The sequence below is a fragment of the Megascapheus bottae genome, chromosome 3, assembly GCF_031878675.1.
Source record: "Megascapheus bottae isolate mThoBot1 chromosome 3, mThoBot2.hap1, whole genome shotgun sequence".
Taxonomy (NCBI): Eukaryota; Metazoa; Chordata; class Mammalia; order Rodentia; family Geomyidae; genus Megascapheus; species Megascapheus bottae.
The window spans coordinates 28,693,683-28,716,202 of record NC_143511.1 but is presented as its reverse complement, the minus strand read 5'-3'; the positions used below and the strand labels follow the sequence as shown (position 1 = coordinate 28,716,202).

General features: G+C 38.4%; 1 protein-coding gene across 1 annotated transcript in view; it reads right to left on the bottom strand.

The window, feature by feature from the left end:
- Positions 1 to 22,520, bottom strand: part of Slc1a1 (solute carrier family 1 member 1) — a 69,862-nt gene that overhangs the window by 32,584 nt on the left and 14,758 nt on the right. Inside the window, exon 2 of the mRNA XM_090329718.1 lies at positions 9,261 to 9,401. Coding sequence (XP_090185844.1) covers positions 9,261 to 9,401 — 141 coding nt within the window. The remainder of the gene's footprint in view (positions 1 to 9,260; positions 9,402 to 22,520) is intronic.

Below are 22,520 nucleotides of genomic sequence, written 5' to 3'. Positions count from 1 at the left end.
GTTCTGCCATTTCCTTCCTTATGGAGTACTCTTCTCCCTTTCTCTTGATTTCTATCCTTTCTTCACAATCTCTCTCCTGCAACCCCTTCCACCATCCTCATCACCATAGAATGTTTACCACATAGCATTGTAAAATTGCCTCTTTCTTGCTGATCTAGGACTTAACTTTGCATTTCAGATTCTCAGCATGGAGCCTGGCTCATGGAAGATGGAATGAATGGTCTCCCAAATCTATATCTCAAAACACTAGAAGTTCATTAAAATCTCTGCATAAGACTAGTGTCAGTGACTTGTAATACTATGTACTGAGGTGGCTAAGATCTAAAAATTGTAGTTCTAAGCCAAGACAATCAGGAAAGTCCATGAGATTCCAATTTCTAATTAACTACTCAAAAATCCAGAAGTGAAGCTATGCTTTAAGTGCTAGAACATTATCCTTGAGCATAAAAGTTCAGGGACAGAGCCTAGACTCTTAGGTTCAGGCCCTGGGCGTCTCTCTCTCTCTCTCTCTCTCTCTCTCTCTCTCTCTCTCTCTCTCTCTCTCTCTCTCTCTCTCTCTCTCTCTCTCTCTCTTTCTCACATCCTTTTTTTGAGTTGTCTCAAAATAAAACAGATTCAAACAAGTTTCCTGCCAATCTATACAAAGGAGTGCTCATTTATAGTTGATTTGCTGGGAGTTGTTTCAGAGAAAGACTAAGACAGCCCATAGGGATCTACAGCCACTTTTAACTTTATTACTGTGTAAATGGCACACTAATTATGGAAACTCTACTGTTTTTACACTATGTGTTCCTTCCTGGGGTGGTGGGGGGGGGCAGAGGCGGGAGAGGATTGTAGAAACAAAATCAATATAATAAGTCCTCTGGCTTCAGTAGCTAGATTCTTACTCAACACAAATTTCTTGATGATGTTTCAGAAATATTTAATTTATGTGAGTAATACTGCTTAGGCTGTGTTATTCTCTTGGCTCCCAAATAAAGCTGAGGGGCAGCAGAAAGGAGATACTTAAAACATAGGAAGAAAGCTGGGCTCAGTGGCTCACGCCTATAATCCTAGCTACTCAGGAGGCTAAGATCTGAGGATGATGGTTCAAAGCCAGTCTGGCACTAACGTCCATGACACTGTTATCTAAAACTAACCACCAGAAAACTAGAAGTGGCACTGTGGCTTAAGGGGTAGGGAGGTAGCCTTGAGCTGAAAAGCTCAGGGACAATGCCCAGGCCTTGAGTTCAAGTTCCGTGACCAACAAAAAACAAAAACAACAACAACAAAAAACACACAGGAAGAGCCCACTTGTTTGAGAAGTTGCAAATGAAGAAATAAGTTCATTCTCAGACTTCATGGACTTACGCCTACAACCTTCAACAGCATGGAGTCTTTAGTTTATAAACTATCTTGAAAGAGCAATGTTCATTAAAAAAATAAACTAACAACAACAACTGTGCAACAAAATACCAAAGTTTCAAGAAAGCCATGCATGCTTTCACCATAGCCGAAGTTTGATCTCTATGTTCTTAGCCATCTATAATTCTGAGAACTGACCTATAATTATAACAAGCTGTACAACCCAATGACACTTGCATCTTCATCTTAACTTCTTACCAGCAGGGCGATTCTTATTCCTGGCTATCAGAAGACCCGAGGCCCATGACAAGGTAGGTCACAGGACTGTAACCTGTTAGCAGAGATTTTCTGTTAGTTTCCCCTGCACCTGGGGTTAACCAGCATTTGTTCCAGGCCTGGTTCTTTACCCTGATGGATGTAGGATCACTTCTACATATACAGCTGCCTATGAGTAAATAAATACATATCCTAAATGTATGCTTTTCCCAGCACCAATTATCCTAATGTATAACCTCCTACAAAGCCTGACTTGAAAATAAGGGTCTTCAAGTTCTTTGAGCTACTTCATCTTATTCCTTTCCAGCTTCTCAGGATGTCTGTCTGTCTGTCTGTCTGCCTGTCTGTCTGTCTGTCTGTCTATTTATCTATCTATCTGGATACCTATTTATCTGAATATCTACATCTAGCTAGCTATATGAATACCATCTATCTATTTAGAACTTAGGGCCTAGGCACTATTCCTGAGAAATTTTGCTCAAGGCTAGCATTGTACAAAGCTACAGTGCTACTTCTAGTTTTCTGGGTGAATAATTGGAAATAAGAGTCTCACAAACTTTCCTGCTGGGGCTGACTTTGAACCACCATTCTAGATCTCAGCCTCCTGAGTAGCTAGGATTACAGGTATGAGACACCAGTGCAAGGCTTTCTTCTGAATATTTATACTCATTACTTGGTTGCATTTATTTATTTATTTTCTTTAATATGGTAACAGAAAGACCCACAGAGCCTAAAATAATTACTATCCAGCCTATGTTTCCCCTGTAAAGTTTCTAGAAATTGAATCTTGATTGAACAGTTGCTTTGTAAGGAAGCATTTTACCATTTGAGCCACCTCTCCATCTTTTTGCTTATAGTGTGTTATTTAGTTTGTTTGTATCAGATAGGTCTCACTCTTTGTCCATACTATTCTGTCTCCCAAGTTGCTAGAATTACAGGACTGTTTCACCAGGCCTGGCTTATTTTCCATTAAGTATTATTTTGTATGATCAAATGCGCATAGGCCTTTCTCTTCCTCTACTGGTCTCACTGTATGTGAATGCCTAGAGTCCTGTATAATTTATTATGTTCCAGTGTATTTTAGATCTAGCTTCTGTATAGGAGAGAAAATATGCACCATTTGTTTCTCTGAACTTAACTTATACCTTACTTAACATGATTTGTTCCAGGTCCATCCATTTCCCTGACAATGACATAATATTATTCTTTCTAATGGCTCTGTAAAATTCCATTGTGTACAGGTACTACATGTTTCTTTTGATCCACTCGTCTATTAGAGGACATCTAGGTTGTTTCCATAACTTGGTGATTGTGAACACTCCAGCAGTGAAAATGAATGTAGAACTAGCTTGTTTTTCAGATAGGATCTCATTGCCTCCCCTCACCCACCAGGCTGACCTCAAGCTGCAATTCTTCTGACTCCATATCTATGTAATTGGTGTTCCTGGCATGCTCTTCTATTCCTGGCCATATTTGGTGCTTGATAGAGAAACTTTGTCAAAACCCTGCTTGAAAAGTGAACGGACTCACGTAGGTATTCTACATCTTTCTATGTAGCCAACACTGTTTATATGTCACGTTTTATAAGGATTTTTTTCTCCATTGTATCCTGTACCTCCTGCATAGCTGTGATTACAAGTGGCCCATCAGCCATCAGTAAAATTTAGGGAGATTTTTTATTCTGTCAGCTTGGCAAGAGTTGTGTACAAGATAATTAGCTGTGGATCTCAGTGTTACTTGTATTTATGTCTCTAATTTATGTCTATTCCTGGAGGATTCATGAAGCCTTGACAGCTTCCCCCACACATCCTCCTTTAGTTTAATAAATGTATCATTTAGGCTCTTCACTAGGGCTGTAGGAAAGTTTCTGCAACAGAAGAAATGTGCTTTCTGTGTATTTTCCACACCATCTTTCTGAGGTGGGGGTGGGGAAGCTGATACTACAACAAGGTTTAGATGAGGACCTGTATGCCATGGTAAAAGTGACATTTGGTTGGCACAGGTGGTGGGGGGTGGCAGGAGGAAAGCAGACAAATCACCACAGGCAAAGTCTGAGTAGCCTAGAGTAATCCATCTCTTTTCTGCTTTTTTTCTTAAATAAAAGAAGGAAAATGACACAAAACATGATAAGGGAACAAAGGAACAAAAAAATAGTGTTCATCTTGAAAGTCCAATGAATCATGTTTCTTACTATCTGGATTAAACTTTTCTTTGTTTGTTTATTTTTGCTAATCCTAGAGCTTGAACTCAGAACCTGGGTGCTGTTCCTGAACTTTTGTGATCAAGGCTAATACTGTACCGCTTGAGCCACAACTCTACTTCTGGTGTTTTGGTGATTAATCGGAAAGAAGTGTATCAGGTTCATTGAAGCACTATTTACCATAGAAAAGATATGGAACCAACCCAGATGCCCCTCAGTTGATGAGTGGATCAACAAGATGTGGTATTTATACACAATGGAATTCTATGCTGCGGTCAGAAAGAATGACATCGCCCTATTTGTGAGGAAATGGAAAGACTTAGAAAAAATCATATTAAGTGAAGTAAGCCAGACTCAAAGGAACATAGGCTTGGTGGTTTCCCTCATTTGTCATAATCAGTAGAAACCTTAGGCTCTCTTTGTAGAGATTTACAATAGAACAAAACCTAGATACATAAGGCCATATAGTATGACGCTAAATGAAAGGACCTCCCGCATATAGAAACAAAAGCCATATAATGAATGATTGTTGTCCTTAATGTACTATGTTATCTCTCATCTCTTTTGCTGTCCCTTGGTTATCTCATATTGTTACAGTATTTCACTTTGTTATCTGATATATTGCATATATGCATATTTGGTTATTTGAAATAGGATGGGGAAGGGAGGAAAACAAGATGAGGGGTGAGGGTGGGGGAGGGAAATGGGGACCAAGACATGAGAAAGGGTATCAATATTTTTGAAAGTAATGTACCTTCTATCTGGTGAATATAATGTAACCCTTCTATTAATTACAATAAAATTTATTGAAAAAAATAAGTGTATCAGGATTTTTATGCTTTGGGTGGGCTTGGAACTACAATCCTCAGATCTTAGCCTCCTTGAATAGCTAGGGTACAGGCATGAGTCACACAACTCAAATTTGTTGATTGCTTTTTTGTTGTTCATTGTCATTTGTTGATTGATTTTTGTTGTTGCTTGTCTTTTGATTCAACTTTTAAAATGCATACATATTTTAATAGCCCCTGGATGTACATGCTATCTTCTATTTGTGTAATTTATTACATAATGTCACTTTATGAAGTATTACGATTATTTCTACATGTCACTAAACATGTATGTAAATAAGGTTACTAACAGTTGCACAGTATCCTAATGTATATGTATAATATATGTTTAGATTGTTTATAGTTCGTGATAAGAATGCTGCCTTGAAAATTCTCGTACTTAGGTCTTTGAATATATGTCTGGTTATTTCTTTATGATAAAAATCTAGTACTACTAGGTGAAAAATGAGCATGTCCTAAACTAACTTGTAGAATATTTGTCCTGATTTATATGTAGCTGAAAATATATGAATAAATCCATTTTCCTATAGCGTCACTAGTACTGGTGATTTTGCTTTTTTCCATCTGCAACATGAATATGTAATCATCTTCCTTACCTTTTGTTTCTTAATCATTTCACCCCTACTCTCCCACCCCCACCTCAAAGGAAAGAGTTGGTGGTTTTGTTCTTTTTCCTTAACTCCTGACTCATTGATAAAGGAAAGGCAAATACTACCCAACCTGTGGTATGGCTCTGAAAAGCTGTTGAGTTTTGTCAATAAAATGCTGAGACTTGTAAAATAATTGCCTTGGATTTTTTGCAAGGCTGATTGACACGTAATACAGCCAGACTGCAAATATTGCAAATATCTCACCAGTTATTAACTGCCGAGAATGACACATATTTTCGAGCATCTAATATAGCAAGAGGATTTTTTTCTTACCTTTTTTTTTGTAAAAAAAAAAAACATCCTTTTTTCTTCTAAAACTTAGTTCACTAGATGAGTTTGGAGGCTGCTGATTAAGATTACCTCAGTTAGCTCTAATTTCCAAAACATACAAGTAGTTAAAAATATTACCCACCCCCACCAGAAAAAAGAAACCAACCAATAAATGGGCAAAGCAGTAAAAGAGAAACTTCTCAGAAGAAGAAGTAAGGGTGATAAATAGACACATGAGAAACTGCTCAGCCTCCCCGGCCATAAGGGAAAAGCAAATAAAAGCAATTCATCCCAGAATTCGAGCAACAGTACATGTTGGTGGGGTTGTGAGGTGGAGAGGAACCCTAGTATACTGGTGGTGGGAATGTAAACTAGTACAACCACTCTGGAAAATGGTTTGGAATTTCCCGGGGGAAAAAAACCCCAACAACAAGTAAATATAGAACTTCCCTATGACCCAACCATATCACTCCTGGGCATCTAGCCAGAACATGACAAGTGAGAGTTTGGTAAAGACACTTGCACGTCCAGGTTCATTGCTGCATTATTGACAAGAGCCAAGTTATGGAAATAGCCCATAGGACCTATAATAGATGAGTGGATCAAACATGTGGCATATATACACAATGGAATTTTATTCATCTATTTAAAGGAATAAGATTATGTCATTTTCAGGGATAGACCTAGAACAAATCAGATTAAGTGAAGTAAGCCAATCTCAGACAAACAGGGCATGCGTTCTCTCATATGTGGAAGCTAGGTCTAAAATGTCACTGGACAAGATGTCCTTGGTTGCTTTCCCACACAGACACTTGACTTGTGCCACTCATCAAGTGGCTAAAGAACCTTGTGGAGCTATACACAAAAATAATTTATGCATGTACCTTTGTGAATGCTTTTCTTGGAAGAGAATCTGAAATTTCATCTTACTCCAAAGGAGTTCTAGTGATGATAGCAAGCTTTTCCCCGGAGAAGGTTCTAACGGGTTCTAACTGCAATACCCCAGCTCATCGACAAGAGTGACGTAGACCATACATCTTCAAATGCATTTGTTCCAACTAATTGGAGTAGTCTCTTGACTCCAGCCCACTCTCTGTGGATGGGACCATGAGCTGTGTTTCTAGATCTTAGTTCTTAAAACTTTTTTACAAAGTCAGAAATCAGTCCCTGAAATAATGCAAATTTAAACTACATAGGGTAATTTCAAGTTCCACAAATAAACACTATATAAGACAAATAATTACTCAGCCAACACATGCCTCCTACATTTCAGGCTGGAAGGCTCACAAGAAACATAATTAAATCCACAAATGAAAAATACGCCCTTCAAGTTTCTAACAAGACAAAAACACCCCAAGACCAATTAAGGACACAGTAGTTAAGGGACACTAGTCTAAGTAAAGTTTGGCACTTTGGTAAGTTCAATGGCCAACTATCAGAGCTCTTCAGACAATGTGGTTGGTAAATGCAGCAACTCCTGATATCTTCTGCATCTTTACCCGGGCCAAGGTCCAGGCCTCTTCCAAGATTAGGCCTTCCAGTGGCAGTGGAGAAATGTATTCTTGAAGAGGGCGTGCCATGACTCCTAGATGTATGATTCTATAAAACCTTGACTTTCAAGCCTACTTCGCTAGTGATTGTTATAGCACATTCTACAATTACCAGAAGAAAAATGTAATGGAATATGCTCTATGGCATATTTAATCCAGAAAAGGGACCTTTTGGCAAACCAAGTTCCTCTGTAACTTCACTAGAGGAAGAGACCTTGTAACATAATGGTTGACTAGAGAAAAAGACAAATGTTCAGAATCCTTAGCATAAAGAAATATAAATCAAATCTGCACAGAGACACGAAGGGATGGATCCCAGCCAGAATGATGATCATCAAGACATGAGAGCTCTTGACTATAATCATAGCTACTCAGAGGACTGAGAGCTGAGAATCACAATTAGAAGCCAGCTCAGGCAAGAAAGTTCACGCAACTCGTATCTCCAATTAAGCACCAAAAATGACCCGGAAGTTAAGCTGAGGCGCAAGTGCAAAATAAGCTTGAGCAAAATAAACTCAGGGATAGTGTTCAAGTCCTGATTTTAAGCTCCAGAACACACACACACACACACACACACACACACACACACACACACACACCAAAAAACAAAAAATAAGAAGTAACAAATGCTGACAAGTAGAAGCATAAACTAATATAACTACTATGTAAATCATTGTGGAGGCTCCTCAAAAAATAATCAGCCTTTGTATGAACCACTGTATCTCTTTTGGGCATATCTGTGATAGAGTCTAAACCAAGAAAAATAGCAATATCCATGTTTAACATAGCACTATTTACAACAGCCCAACTCTGCAAGTTGCCTCACAGTAGATGAATGGATAAAGGAAATAGGTATACATGTATGTGCATATGTATACATATTTATATGTGTGTCATAAATGAAAACAGAACTATGTAGTTTGTAGGAAATGGTTGTCTGGAGATGATCAGGCTGAGTGAGATAAACGAAACTTAAAAGCCTGGGCCCAGAGCATAGCCTAATGATAGATTGCTTACCCAGCATGCACGAAGACCTTGGTTTGATTCCCAGTACCACATATACAGAAAAAGCTAGAAGTGGAGCTGTGGCTTAGGTGGTAGAGTGCTAGCCTTGAGAAAGCCCAAGGACAGGGCCTAAGCCTGGAGTTCAAGCCCCACATTTGGCAAAAATAAAAAAAGCACCAAACACCTAGTATTCTCAATTATTTGTGATGTATAGCCCTAAAGTGATGCTGATGACTGATGACAATGACAAATATAGTTACAGTAATTATGGTAAGAGACGTGAATATAAAAGGGGATCTGTCTAGGAAGATATTAGAATTAGTGAGGGAGATTAAAGGACATTATATATATGTGTGTATAATATATATGTGTTATACATTTATTATATATACTTGACATATCCTATCAATGATTATCTATCTATAATCTATCTACCTATCTATCTGAAAGTAAATGATGTGTGAAAAAATAGAGAGGAACAGAAATGTGGTGGAGAGGGTGAATTTGTTCAAAGTCCACAGCATATATATATATATATATATATATATATGTATATGGACATATGCATCCCTCTTCAAATCACACATATCTGCTAACTCAAAAATAAAGAAAAAATCAACACACAAAACATCCTTTTAAACTGAAGCATCTCACAAGTTCAGATTTAAAAAACTGGTCTTTAAAATATGATGCAAATCCCCAATTTTTTTTTCTTCAACACTTGGCTACAGGCCTTACGGCAGATCAACAGACAGCTGTGGAGCCTGTTCTGGGGTCTGTAGTTGAGTGGAGTTAGGAGAGAAGCAAGAAGAGAAGCACTCTAGAGGCAGCTGCCACAGGGAGCTGCAGCTGGAAAACAAAGTGAGCGAACAAAACATGGCCAAAATTGACAACCTCAGTGTTTCCCTGACTAAGAAGCATTTTATTTGTATGTTTGAAAATAGCATCTCTCTCATAAGACATCATGTATAATACAGGTGGAGATTTGAGCTGTGGAGGACACTGCTAGATGAAAAACAGGGCAATCAGCCATTAACTCAATCAAATGCATTTGAATACATCCCCTCTTATTTAGAAAAGCTGGGTTCCTTAAATATAATAGGGAATATCCAGGTACCTGTGACCATGCTGGATATAATTAATGGTAGAATGACGAGTTTCAGCATCCTCACGAGAATTTCTCCAGGGAAAGCAAAGTAGAATTTCTCTAGATTTGAAAGCTTGTTGTATTTTCGAACCACGACTCCTATGGTGATGCCTAAGAAAAATGAGGGTTAGAAAAGGAACATTGTTGAGTTCTGCATATATTTTTTGTTAGAAAAAAATTATACCCCCACATAAATTGTAACGATAAGAAAAACAGTTTAGATCATTCTCATAATAAACTTTAGACTAAGAAAAACTCCAAAAGGTAATGAGTAGAAAGTACATATTGATAGTAAATCTATGAGAAAATATTTTCTCACAAAAGCTTAGTATTTCCTTTCCATCAGTTACATTTTTATAGTGACAAAATGCCAAAGGATGCCATAGAAAGAAGGCCGTATTTTGACATATTTACCATATTACTAAGCAACTGTTATGATTTCTCTCATGATTTGTATTATTTCCATGTTCACATTTTCTGACCAAAGCTTTTTTTTTTTGTCAGTTGTGGATTATTAGTCTGCAAAGTACAAGTTGAGGATGTTGGCACACTGAAGAAAAATATCTTCTGAATTCATGTCTGTGTCTGATGGAAAGTTACCAGTCAGCCCATCCCCAACAAATCAATTCAAATCTTGTTTTTTTCCCTTGGTTCACGGAGTAGCCTTTTCACAACTTTTGTCAGTGCTAGCTCTCTTCTACCTGAGAGCTGAAGTTCTCAAAAAGCTTTTCCTGACTTCTAACTTCTGCTCTTCTTGTGTGCCCACCCCCTAATTCCCATATCTGATATATTGAGTTGAATTAAGGCCCAAGAAGGGAAATTTCTAAGGGAGTTGTTAGGATTCATTCCCCACCTGGGGGTGTGAATGACACTCCCAGAACAAGGAAAGTGAAGCAAAGATTGATTAACAACCACATTGACGAGAGTTCAATAGAGAGAGGGCTTAGACAAGGCCAAGGAATTTCTAAAGGCGAAGTAAACAGAATCCCTAAAACCTCAGCCATACCACTTTGGACCTCTACTACTTTAGAACATCCTTCTTCCAATAAGCAAGATAATCCCAAGTATGTACAGAGTTAGATTAGGAAGAATACTGGTGCTAGAAACGTGGACTCAAAATCTGGCTCCACAACTATATAACCTGGGTCTTTAATTTAACATCTCTTATCAATGAGTGGGGAAGGGATTCAAATCATTGCCTTCAAAGATCCCTTCTAACATCTTAAGATATTGTGATCATCTCTAAACCTTGGTTCCTTCAGTGTGAAAATGGGATTATAGGATCTCAGCATCAAGAAAGCTGTCCATACCTTCTTTGGTTTTTATGCCAAACATAAATATGTTAGTAACATAGAGAGAAAAGAAATAGGAGTGGGGAAACCATAAATGTATCAACTAAGGAAATTTAGGAATTCTTAAGATTAAAGATACAAGATGAATGGCAAAGAGAAGACACACAATGTCATTTCTATACTTCTTCTTGTCTAAAATAACCAATTTAAGTTCCATGATCCTGCAAAGTTTCTGGGAGCAAGCTTTTCATGGGACTTTTGTCTTAAAAATGTAAGATGTTGCCAGGTACATCACACCTATAATCCTAGATACTCAGGAGGCTGAGATTAGAGGATGGCTGTTCAAAGCCAGCATGGGCAGGAAAGTCATTTCCAAATTGAAGCTGTGACATGTGGTAGAGCACTATCCCTGAGCCAAAAATGCCTGGACATTGAGTCAAACTCCAGAACTAACACACACACACACACACACACACACACACACACACACACACACACACACACACAGATGGTTGGGTCTGTAAAGCTGTTATTTTTGTTCTCAAATACCCCCCCAAAAGCCTGTTTTCTACATGGGTAGCATATTAACAAAGTTGTGCTGAAATCAAGATTTACCTGCAAACTTGCCCACTCAAATATATGTAAGGTGAAATTGTTCTTGGTTTTTCCACCCAACTATTGCGATTAACCTTATTACAGTGGTTAATAATTTTGAGCACATACATCAAATATATTTTCAATTATCTTCTCTAATTTTAAATAGCTATACAGTTACAGGGTGTTTTGTAATTTTAAAATTTGAGGTAAAATATATATAACATAAAAATTTTCCTCTTTTAAGTATTCAGTTCAGGGTTCCTATATTCAAAATGTTATATAATTCAGCACTATCTAATGCCTGAACACTTCTGTTATCTCCCAAATATCTATCAACAAATGTAACCCATATCCCCCTCCCTCTAGGGGTTCTTAGAAACTGTCAATCTGTTGCTTGTCATTACAGATTTGCCTACCCTGGTATTTCATAAAAATGACTCATATGATATGTGGTTATTTATGTCTAGCTTCTTTCATTTATAATGTTTTTAAGCTTGACCCATGTTGTAGCATGTAAGTGGGTTTTTTCATTTAATGGTGTATCATAATAATTCCTTCACATTCAACATTTTAAATGCTAACAATACCCTTCAGATGTGGACTCTTGATCATTAGCCAACTGTTAAAGGTTTCCAGTCCTAGACAGTTTTGCTAAATATTGCTGATTTTTGCTAATAACTGAAAGCATCTAATAGGCAAAAGCTTTATATTATCATAATTTTCAGATTGAAAGAAAAATAGTACACCGAGCACATTCTTTATTGTATCTAAGTTCAAGAAAAAAGCAATAACACATTACCATTTTTAAACAACATCTAACTAAGAACAAATACTGAATTGAGTGCTAGAGGTTTTTAAAACATGAGTTAAAATATCATTTTGTTATTATTGCAATAATAAGTGTTTTCCTTTGTGGACAGCTCTATACATTCTTAATAGGAAATGTGGTTTTCATGTTTTCCTACCAGCAATGACTGTTTACACTGAGTCATCTCTCCTTGTGTCTACTACCTACAGTTAATCATAGTAAGGACCTAGTGAGTTTTTCTGTGGCAGAGCTTTGGGGGCTATATTCATTATAAAGATGCATGAAAGGCTTTGAAAATATTATACTAAGAAAATGAAGTCAGAAACAAAAAGCCGCATATGATAAGAATTCATTTATGTGAAAAATCCAGAATAGACAAATTCAAGGAGACAGAAAGTACACCAATGTTTGCCACGAATGAGGGTGATGTTGAAACTGATGGCTAACTAGTTTGCATTGTCTTCTGTATGAATGAAAATATATTAAATAGTGGTGCTGATTATATAACACAGTAAGCATACTAAATTCTACCCTTTAAAATGATAAATCTTATGTGAACAATACCTCAATTAAAAGAGCACATGCCCACTCAAAAATGAACTAAAATGAGTTTAAAATAGGAAAGGGAAAAACAGTTAGTAATCATATGAAGCATGATTCACTGATATTTTGATTGATTTTCCCATGGGGTGGGGGAAATAACCTCAACATAGTCATCATACTAATAGCCCAAAGATTGTCAAAATTGTGGCTTTTTGTTCAAACTTGTAGGATGTATATGAGTCTATCCGATCTGAAAGTCTCACCATCTGGAAATAATAATTTGAAACCCCAAATGAAATTTTTTAAAAAAGATGAATTTAAAGAAAATTTGTGATTCCAGATTTGGTTCACAGTCTACAAAGGAGATGTTTGAAGCTTAATTTTTCATTTTTTTTTTTTTGCCAGTCCTGGGCTTGAGCTCAGGGCCTGAGCACTGCCCTTGGACTTTCTCAAGACTAGAGTTCTGCCACTTGAGCCTCAGCACCACTTCCGGCTTTTTTCTATGTATGTGGTACCGAGGAATCGAACTTGGGTCTTCATGCACGCTAGGCAAGCACTTTAACCACTAGGCCAAACTCCCGGCCCCAAGAGCTTAATTTTTCAATTACAGAGCATAAAATAAGTCAAAACGTTCAATAGAAAAATCAGGATTATTCTAAGAGTATTAGCTAAAACATTTTTGGAGGAAAAGAAAAACATTTTAAGTAGGCTGAAAAAATTTTAAGGCAAACATTTAAAGGTAATGATCCTCTCTGTCTTATCTGTGAGAAATATAGTGTGAATATAAAGAAATAAAAAGAAAAAACCCCCAAACGCCCTAGAAAAAATATCAATGACTTCCATAACTGCTATATGCAACCATTTTGCTAAGCTCTAAAGTCCTGGTTCTTACACCATTTACAGCCTGTTGTCTTATTTCTTGCAAGACACAGCAGAAACTTTCAGGAGTCCCAGGAACTGAGAGGCTAAGGTATGAGGATCAGGATGTAAGGTCTGGGATGCATAGCAAGCTTGGGTGACATAGAAAGACCCTATCTCAAAAGAAAAGAAATTCCAGAAGTTACCCGGACTTGGGGTTGAATGTGGACCACTAATTACAAGTAGCATGACTGTAAATAAGCTGCTTACCTCCTCTAGGTTGCAGCAGCTAAAGAGGGATAAGGAGAGAACCTGTGTCACATGGCTATTACGAGCATTCAGTGAAATAAAGAATGCAGAGGATTCAGTCCTGACCCTGAATCCTAAGAAGGTTCCGTAACTGTTAGCCATGGCTAAATAACAATCTTTGGTGAGAGCAGCAAAGGTAGATAGAACAGTGTTTTGCAAACTTATCTCTATCTTGGTATAAGTAAAAACCTATGTAAGATCAGGTAAGTGGAAAAAGGAATTACAAATATGGATTTAATTCCACTTTATTATATGTTTAGGAATGTTGTTTAATCTTCTTGTTCTTTTTTCTTTTTTCTTTTTCTGCAGGGGCAGGGCAGTAAGGGAGTTGTTTTATTTTAAAGCTTCAGCAAAGATACCTCAGGAATGTTAAAAGAATCAAACAAAGGAATGTCCATAAGAAGCACTTTGTGATTTTAAACCAATGCCAGGCAATAATCTTAGCCAGAATATATGTATTTATTATTTTTATTTGTTCTCATTTCCTTGAAAAAATCATCCAAATTAGAGATATTTATGGTACATAATTTGGCAGCTTAAAGACATATTTCTGTTGAAGGGCTAAGTAACAAGTTCTACTAAGGGTAGATATAAACCCAAAGTTTGTTTATTTCACTTCACTCACCACTGTCTTCAAATTATTTAAAGACCTGTGTAAAAATATGTCTTTAAGCATAGCTAACTGATGTTGAACTGGGCCAGGAACGCGGTCTAGTGATAGAGTGTTCACCTAGCATGCATGAAGCCCTCAGTTCAATTCTTCAGCATCACATACACAGAAAAAACTGGAAGTGGTGCTGTGGCTTAAGTGGCAGAGTGCTGGCCTTGAGAAAGCCCAAGGACAGGTCCAGGCCCTGAGTTCAAGATTGCCAGCTCAAGGCCCTGGTTCAAACCCCAATACTGCTAAAACAAAACAGAACAAAACCAACAAAAACAGAAACTTAATTATAATCCTGGTTGGACTGAGAAGTACCTAGGTGAGGCATTTCAGGAAGAGGGGTGGTACAACACTATCTATATATGGCCTGTGGCTGGAGGGGAGTGGGGGACAAAGGGAGTTGCAAATAATAAAGAAGAGTAAAGGAGGAAAGCCTCCTACTATAGACATTTCCTTTCTACGTCCTGGCTGCCATTAGGCGAGCTGCTCTGCTTAACCTCCGTTTTCCTAGCCTGTGGACTTGAACAAACCCTTGTCCTTATGTTGAATTCCTTATTTCGTCATACACACACACACACAACAACAACTACAATTACAACTACAAAGAGGCAAAAAAACAGTGGCAAATATAACATAAGTTAGACACAGTTGGACTTCAATCTCTTTGCTTATTTATTTCCTCCTTTGGCACAGAACTTGGGGATGACATTTTTGTGAGGAAGACATCATAGCTGACTCAAAGATGGTGGGTGATTGCTAACTGTGGATAAAGCTTAGCATCAGAAAATTCTCTTCTTCCTCTTCACTCCTTCCTTCCTTCCTCCCTCCCTTCCTTCCTTCCTCCCTCCCTCCCTCCCTCCCTCCCTCCCTCCCTCTCTTCCTTCCTTCCTTCCTTCCTTCCTTCCTTCCTTCCTTCCTTCCTTCCTTCCTTCCTTCCTCTCTCTATTTTTGTGGGTCATAGAGCTTGAACTCAGCCTGGGTACTGTCCCTGAGCTCTTCAGCTCAAGGCTACCACCCTACCCTTGAGCCAAGCCCCACTTCCCATTTTCTGGAGGTTAATTGGAGATAAGAATCTCAGGTCCTTTTGTGCCTGGGGTTGGCTTTGAACTTTGATCCTCAGATCTCAGCCTCCTGAGAGGCTAAGATTATTGGTGTGAGCCACCGGCCCACTGGATTCCTCTTCCTCCTCCTTCTCCTTCTCCTCCTCCTCCTTGTCCTCCTCCTTCTTCTTCCTCTCCTTCCTCTTCTTATTTTCTTATTTTTCACATCCAGATAACTTCAGCCTTTCTCTTCAGAAACTGTGAAGTGACTGAAAGGTGACAATGGAAGGAGGTACATGACATTTTCCCCTCTACCCTAATGGTAAGTGGAATAGATAGCTTCTCATCATAAAGAAGCCACAGATACCGTGAGCGAAAACTACAACTGAACAGGTATAAGGCCTCCATTACCTCAAAACACACAAAGAAGTCAGCAGATGATATAGTCAAGAAGAAATTTAAAATACATGCAATAATCCAAGCACTGATGGCATCGAGTTACTCAAGAGGCTGAGATCTGAGGATTACAATTCAAAGCCAGCCTGGACAGGAAAGATGGAATTAAAATGCACAAGTTGCATCAAAGACTGGAAAACTTCCAAGGCTCAGGGTCAGGGCAGCAGGGAGGGAAACAGGCATCTGTGGTAGTTCTTTGAGCTCAGAATAAACACTGCCACAAAGAAGCGAGAGCAGGGGTGGGCTAGTCCATTGCATGTGTAAAAGAGAAATTAAGAATCTGGATCTTTGTATGAAACCACTGGTTTTTACCTGTTAATAAATGTTTAACTACAATTGTTAAATTCAGTGAGGTCACAAAAAGCCTCAGGAAGTCAGTATGTTTGGGGGCTGTTGTCTTACCCTCCCTTTTTCCTACAAAAGACACAAGAGAAACACAATAGCATAAAGGAGGGCTCAGCTGACAGCACACATCCCAGCAGCCAGGAAACACACAATAAACACCTGAAGTCTCTGTGGTCCTAGGTCAACCTGACAAATGTCATCAAGTGATTTCTCTGTGTCAACAACCATGGCATGTATTATATGGTAAAAAACAAAAACAAAAACAAAACACTGTCCCTGTCACCCAGAATTTATAATCTAGTTAAGTCATACCTTAATTAAAGGCTTTTCTTCTTTTCCTGTCCCTCTTCCTTTGTTTCAACTTAGGATATTGGCTTAGTTTTCTCCCATATCCTACTCCATGACTTATACACAACATTAGAGTTCAATAAGTCATACCCCTCTCTCTCTGAGCTCTCTTCAAGTTTTGGAAAAGATGCCAATTAAAAAGATCATTATAACCAGGTGTTAGTAGCTCATACCTATAAGCCTAGCTACTTAGAAGGCTGAGATCTGAGGATCTAGGTTCAAAGCCAGCCTGGTCAGGAAAGTCTGAGAGATTCTTATCTCCAATGAGCCACCAAAAGATCCAAACATAGAGCTATGGTTCAAGTGGTAAAGTGCTAGCCTTGAGCAAAAAGAAGCTCAGGGATAGTACCTGGCTCTGTGTTCAAATGGCTGGACCTGCATAAAAAATAAAAACAAAATGAGGTCATTATAACAGTGTACAGCAGAGACTAGTTGTAACTGAAGACAGACACATAGCCTTTCAATCACATTTCCTTAGGCAAATTCACAGGTCTGGGCTAATTGGTGACTTTAAGTAAAACTGAAGTGGGGTATTCACAGCCCACATTCCAGAACTGGCCAGTTAGACTAATGGGCTTTTCTGGAGTTATCTGAGACCAAGATAACTTTCCCACAAAAGATGCTATATAAAACTTCTCTCAAAGGTGCCAGACAAAATGAACTGAGGTGCTAGACACTCATCTTCCAGAATGCCAGTGTGTTGCCAAAGAAAATCTTTTCTTTTCTCACCGCTGGCAACCTGGGACAATAGCAGAAAATCAGGCCTTTGTAGTTGCAATGGTAGGTTGAATGAAACATGTGCATGTTGATAGACAAGAAACGTTGCTAATCTATAGAAAAGACCTTCCAAAAATTGTAGGGGTTCAAGGCTACCCTTGAAAATTCCTATTGGGCATGATTAGGAAGGGAAGAACTTGATCAGTGCCTTCAGTAGAAAAAAATAGGAATTCGATAGGCAGGTATTATGGAGGAGAAGTGAAGCAAAACTATGGGAAAAGTAAAGGGAATGGGTAAGGGAAAGAAGGCACATGTGTCCAGTACCTTCTCTTATGGTACATTGCAAGATGTGGAATTGGTTTGGATTTTGGAATATTTATATATACATAATGAGTTTTATTGTTGATAAATCCCACTCTAAACAGGAAATTTACTTATGTTTCATATACACTTTATACAAATGACAGACGACACTGCTGTGTTCTATGTATTATAATAATTACTATTAGTGTTATTATTACTGGGGTTTGAACTCAGGGTTCCTGCTTGCTTGGCTTGCTTGCCCAGGTGATAATACTTTTGCTAATTTGGGAAAGGCAACAAAGCTTCATATTGTAGAACATTTCACCTATGGTTCATATCAGCACTAAATAAATATCGCCTTTGGAAGCATTTTGAATTTCAGATTAGTGGTGTGTTTAATAATTGTCTAATCTAACAAGAGGCATTTATCAATAAATAAAGTATCATGAAAAAATTTAGGAAACTTTCCCATAGTCATACAGCTAGCCTCAAGACCTAGGTTTGTCTGACCCCCAAATGCGGTTCTCTTCATAAAAAAGTGATGGGGCTTGTTAGTCAACACTTTGGCAGGTGCTTAAGGGTACTTTGGAGAACTAAGCCTAAGAACATACCTTAGACAAACTAGGAAAGCTCTTCAATGTAAGAGTGAGGGATTTCTATTCCCCAGACGCTTAGTTTCCCTGCCATATTAGATCGAGGGTTAGATGAGATAAATTGTGTGCAGAGAATAAAATAACAAGGACAAGTCTAATTTAGAAACGTGACCAGTGAAGGTATGTACGACAGATTAGATGAAGCAATCACTGGCTGTTTATGAGCTGGGCAGGTCAGGGCAGAGCCGGGTGAGGCTAGGAAGCCTAAGAGATGGAATGATAGGAAGGTGCTTAATCTAGATGAGGGATACTCGAGGCAGAAAATTGAAAATCCTAAACTCAAGACTTTTGGGGGGAAAATTTAGAGAGATGAAAGGACGGTTTATTTCAGAATTGGGCAACAAGGGAATATGAATCAATTAATTTACCTCATTCCACTGAGGAAAAAAAATAAAACAATCTCATGCAAAGCCATGCTGACACTGACCTATTTCCCAAGCAAGCCCTGTTTGATTTCGGTGGCTAGCTCAGACTAAAGTCACATACTGGAGCTCAGTGTCAGAAGATGGTTGCTGTAGTTCATGTGTTCAGGTTCATTCACAGTATAATGGAGGAATACTTGTGTTTTGGACATCCCTGTTTTAGAACTTGGTTCTTTCAAAGAATTTCAGATAACTTCTTTTTTTGTGACAAATCACCAAAGAGGAACCAGGCTAGCCCTTGTCCCAATGTGGTTTTTTTTTTTTTTTTAAATTGAAGGCTAATTAAAAGGTGGCTTAAATTCAGGACATTTTTTTTTTAATGTCTGGAGAGTAAAAGACTTAAACTTTTCTTTTGTTTTTTAAGAAAGTATCTGGCTGGGATAAAGGTGGAGAATGTAATTCCTTATTCTATCTGGAAATATATAGGATAAGCGTTCATAACACTGGGATCCCAGAAGTACACAGTCTGACTCAGGAAAAGGGAGGCAGATTTTGGTAGACTGGAAGGAGAGAGGGAAAGACATTTAATCTGGGCAACCAAAAGGTTAGGCTTTTGGGAAAAATGACTCCTCTCCAAGAGGATGCTGAGACCCCCAAGAGAGAAATCTCAACCTACAACACTTCTTTCTAGATGCGTCTAGAAGAATTAAGCCAGGCCAAGTAGCACTCATCTAACAGTTTGACATATCCTCACATGAATGTCGATATGCCTCAAGGGTTCTGTTTTCCGCACTCTTCTTGAGCTGTACTCTGCAGAGTGATCCTACCTGCTCTTACAGCTTCAACTTCCACCTCTATCTTGTCACTCCCAAGTGACAAACTCAAAATACAATTGCCTTCCTAGGATGCTCTAACTGGTATAAACCTCAATCTGTGATTCAATATTTGGAAATGTACTTGTCATTCTTCCTCTCCCCCAAAACCTACAAAATTTCACCCTCCATTCTCTGATGATGTAAACATAATTCTACACAGAGGGGAAGATGAAAAAGAGGGATAGGAGGGAAGGGGGAAGAAGAGAGGAGATCGGGGGAAGAGAGAGAGGGGGAGAAAGACATTGAAAGAGAGACAGATAGAACAACTGACTGGCCTTTCATGATTCTAGCCCCAGCCACCAGCTCCTGTTTCAGTTGCTAGCTCAAGTGACACAAGTATGGCATACCTAGGCAAGTCCAGACAACCCTCAGAACCATAAGTAATCATAACATGAATATTTTTATTTTAAGCTGACAAATTTGGGGGTGATTTCTTACGAAGAAATAGATATCCTTAGACTGTATTGCTATTTGTAAACATTTTTTTTTATTTTTTTGCCAGTCCTGGGGTTGAGCTCAGGGCCTGAGCATTGTCCTTGGACGTTTTCAAGGCTAGAGCTCTACCACTTGAGCCTCAACACCACTTCCGGCTTTTTTCTATGTATGTGGTACTGAGGAATCGAACCCAGGTCTTTGTGCATGGTAGGCAAGCACTCTACCACTAGGCAAAACTCCCAGCCCATAACATTATTTTTGAACGCTTACCACATACCAGTGGTTGGGCTAAGTGCAAATTAGCTCTGATCATTACAGGAACTCTGTCAAATGACTTCATTTTCAGGGGATGAACTGAGATACAACTAAGTGAAGTAATCTGTGCTCTGTACCCTTTGTCACATAAAAAGTTCTGCCAATTCCACTTAGCCATATAGCTCTGTTGCTTTCTTTTCCTACTGCTGTGGTTTGAATATGTCTGTCTGAAGTCATATGTTGGATACATATGCCCCAAATACATAGGCTAATGATATTTGTAGTAAGAGCCATTGGCAGGCAATAAAGATTAGATGAGGCTGTGAAGGCATGGCCCATATGACAGCATTAGTGATTCTAAAAGAAGATTGATTAGAGCTTCTCTTGCATTTGCTTCTCTCCATGAGATACCATCTAATGTAATGAAGCAGCAAAGAAGGCTCCATGCAGCTGGCTCCACTATGCTTTAGACTTCTGAACCTCTAACATTATGAACCAAATAAACGTATGAACTACCCAGCCTTGGAAAACAGACTAACACACTCACTAACACCAAAACACCAAATCCTAAAGATCGTCCTACCTCTGATTTTGACTCTATTAATTCATTCTCAAAATAAAAAGCAGGCCTAAGTTTATAAGATACAAATTTGGTTGAATCCCTTTCCTACTGACCCTCTAACATAGGGTGGCATTCATACAGGCCCTTCAGTTCACCCTTCTCTCAACCCCAGTTTTCCCTTCTGCCTACTTCCAATGTCTTTGAGCCTTAGCTTATTACTGTATCTTCCTCTTAGTTACCAGGTCAGTCCTTCTATAACTCAGTGCAAGAGTGTTTGGAAGACCTTCTAGCCCGCCTCTGTGATCTATGTGACAAGTACATGCCGGGAAATACATAACCAGACAGGCCTTGGGTGGCCCTACAGATGCATAGTGAAGCATTTGTCATGTTCCTTGAAGCCATTAGTACCCAAAACAGGTAGACTAGCTATCCTTGATGGAAATAGGGTAGCATCAGGCCAATCAGAGCAGGTCAGAAAGGGAGAGATCCTTCACCATTCTAAATTTAATCAATTTCAAGCTTTGTCTGCCAATACTTACATTGAAGTTTCATCCTCATTGTGAGTTTTTATGAGGTGGGATTTTAAGGGGTAAGTCTTATAAGAAAATCAATCCATTCATGGACAAAGGAGTTACTGGGTTATTTTGAGTGTTGTAGAAATCAGGATGGGCTTTTCTTTGTTTGTAACCATCATGCTCTATGAAGACCCATGCCTCCCTGAGACACAGAAAAAAAATCTTCCTAAGCAAGAAGGTCATCAACCTTGGGACTTCCAGTCTTAAGAGCTATGAACTAAATAAATCCTGATCTTACATTAATCATCAGTCTCTGGTTGAAAACAGACTAAAACATGTGGTTAATAACTAAGTGACAAATTCAATGGGTTTTAGATTCAGTTAAGATTTAACCTATGAGTGTATAGTAATTGTTGTCAGGAAATAGGCTTCAGAACACAGAAAACCAAATCAAGATGCTTGTTGACACTGTCATCCAGTATCCTGGATATGTTACTAACAATATAACCCCAGCTTTTATATACAGCAATAATGAACTTGCTGACAAAGGAAACAGAAAATAATCCCGCTTACAATAGCCTCCAAAAAGTATCGAGGAGGTAAACATAACCGATAAGGTAAAATACCTTTACAATAAAAACTATAAAATATTGACAGAAGAAATAGAAGTAGCTACTAGGAGATGAAAGGACCTCCTATGTTTGTGTTGGCAGAATTAATAACGTGAAAATGGAAATATTATGGAAGACACTTTATAAATTCTATGCACTCCCCATTAAAATTCTTAACATAACTAGAAAGGAAAATCCTAATGTTTATATGGAAGCACCAAAAGACTCCAAAGAGTCAAATTTATCTTGTTTAAAGGATTACAAAGTACCAGTGTAAAGATAACAATGCTAACACCATACCATATTTCAAATTATACACCGGGCCAAAGTAACTGAGGCAGAATAAGAATACATAAAAAGTGATGGGCAGATCAAGGAATCAGAGTAGACAATCCAGAAATAAATTCACACACAGCTATAGCTGTGCAATGAAAACATGTATTAGAGAAATGAAGGCCTCTGTCATTACTTAATGCTGGGAAAACCGGATATCCATGCATAGAAGATTGAACATCTTCAGCCTGTATAAAATCAGTTCAAAACGAACTAAGGACTCTTCTCTTAAGTGGTTCAAAAGACAAGTATTGACTGGAGACATGATTCAAATCACTTAGCAAGCCCAAAGCCCTGCATTCTAATTCAGTATTCCAAAATCCAGACCAAACCAGAACATCAAGAAAACACAGAA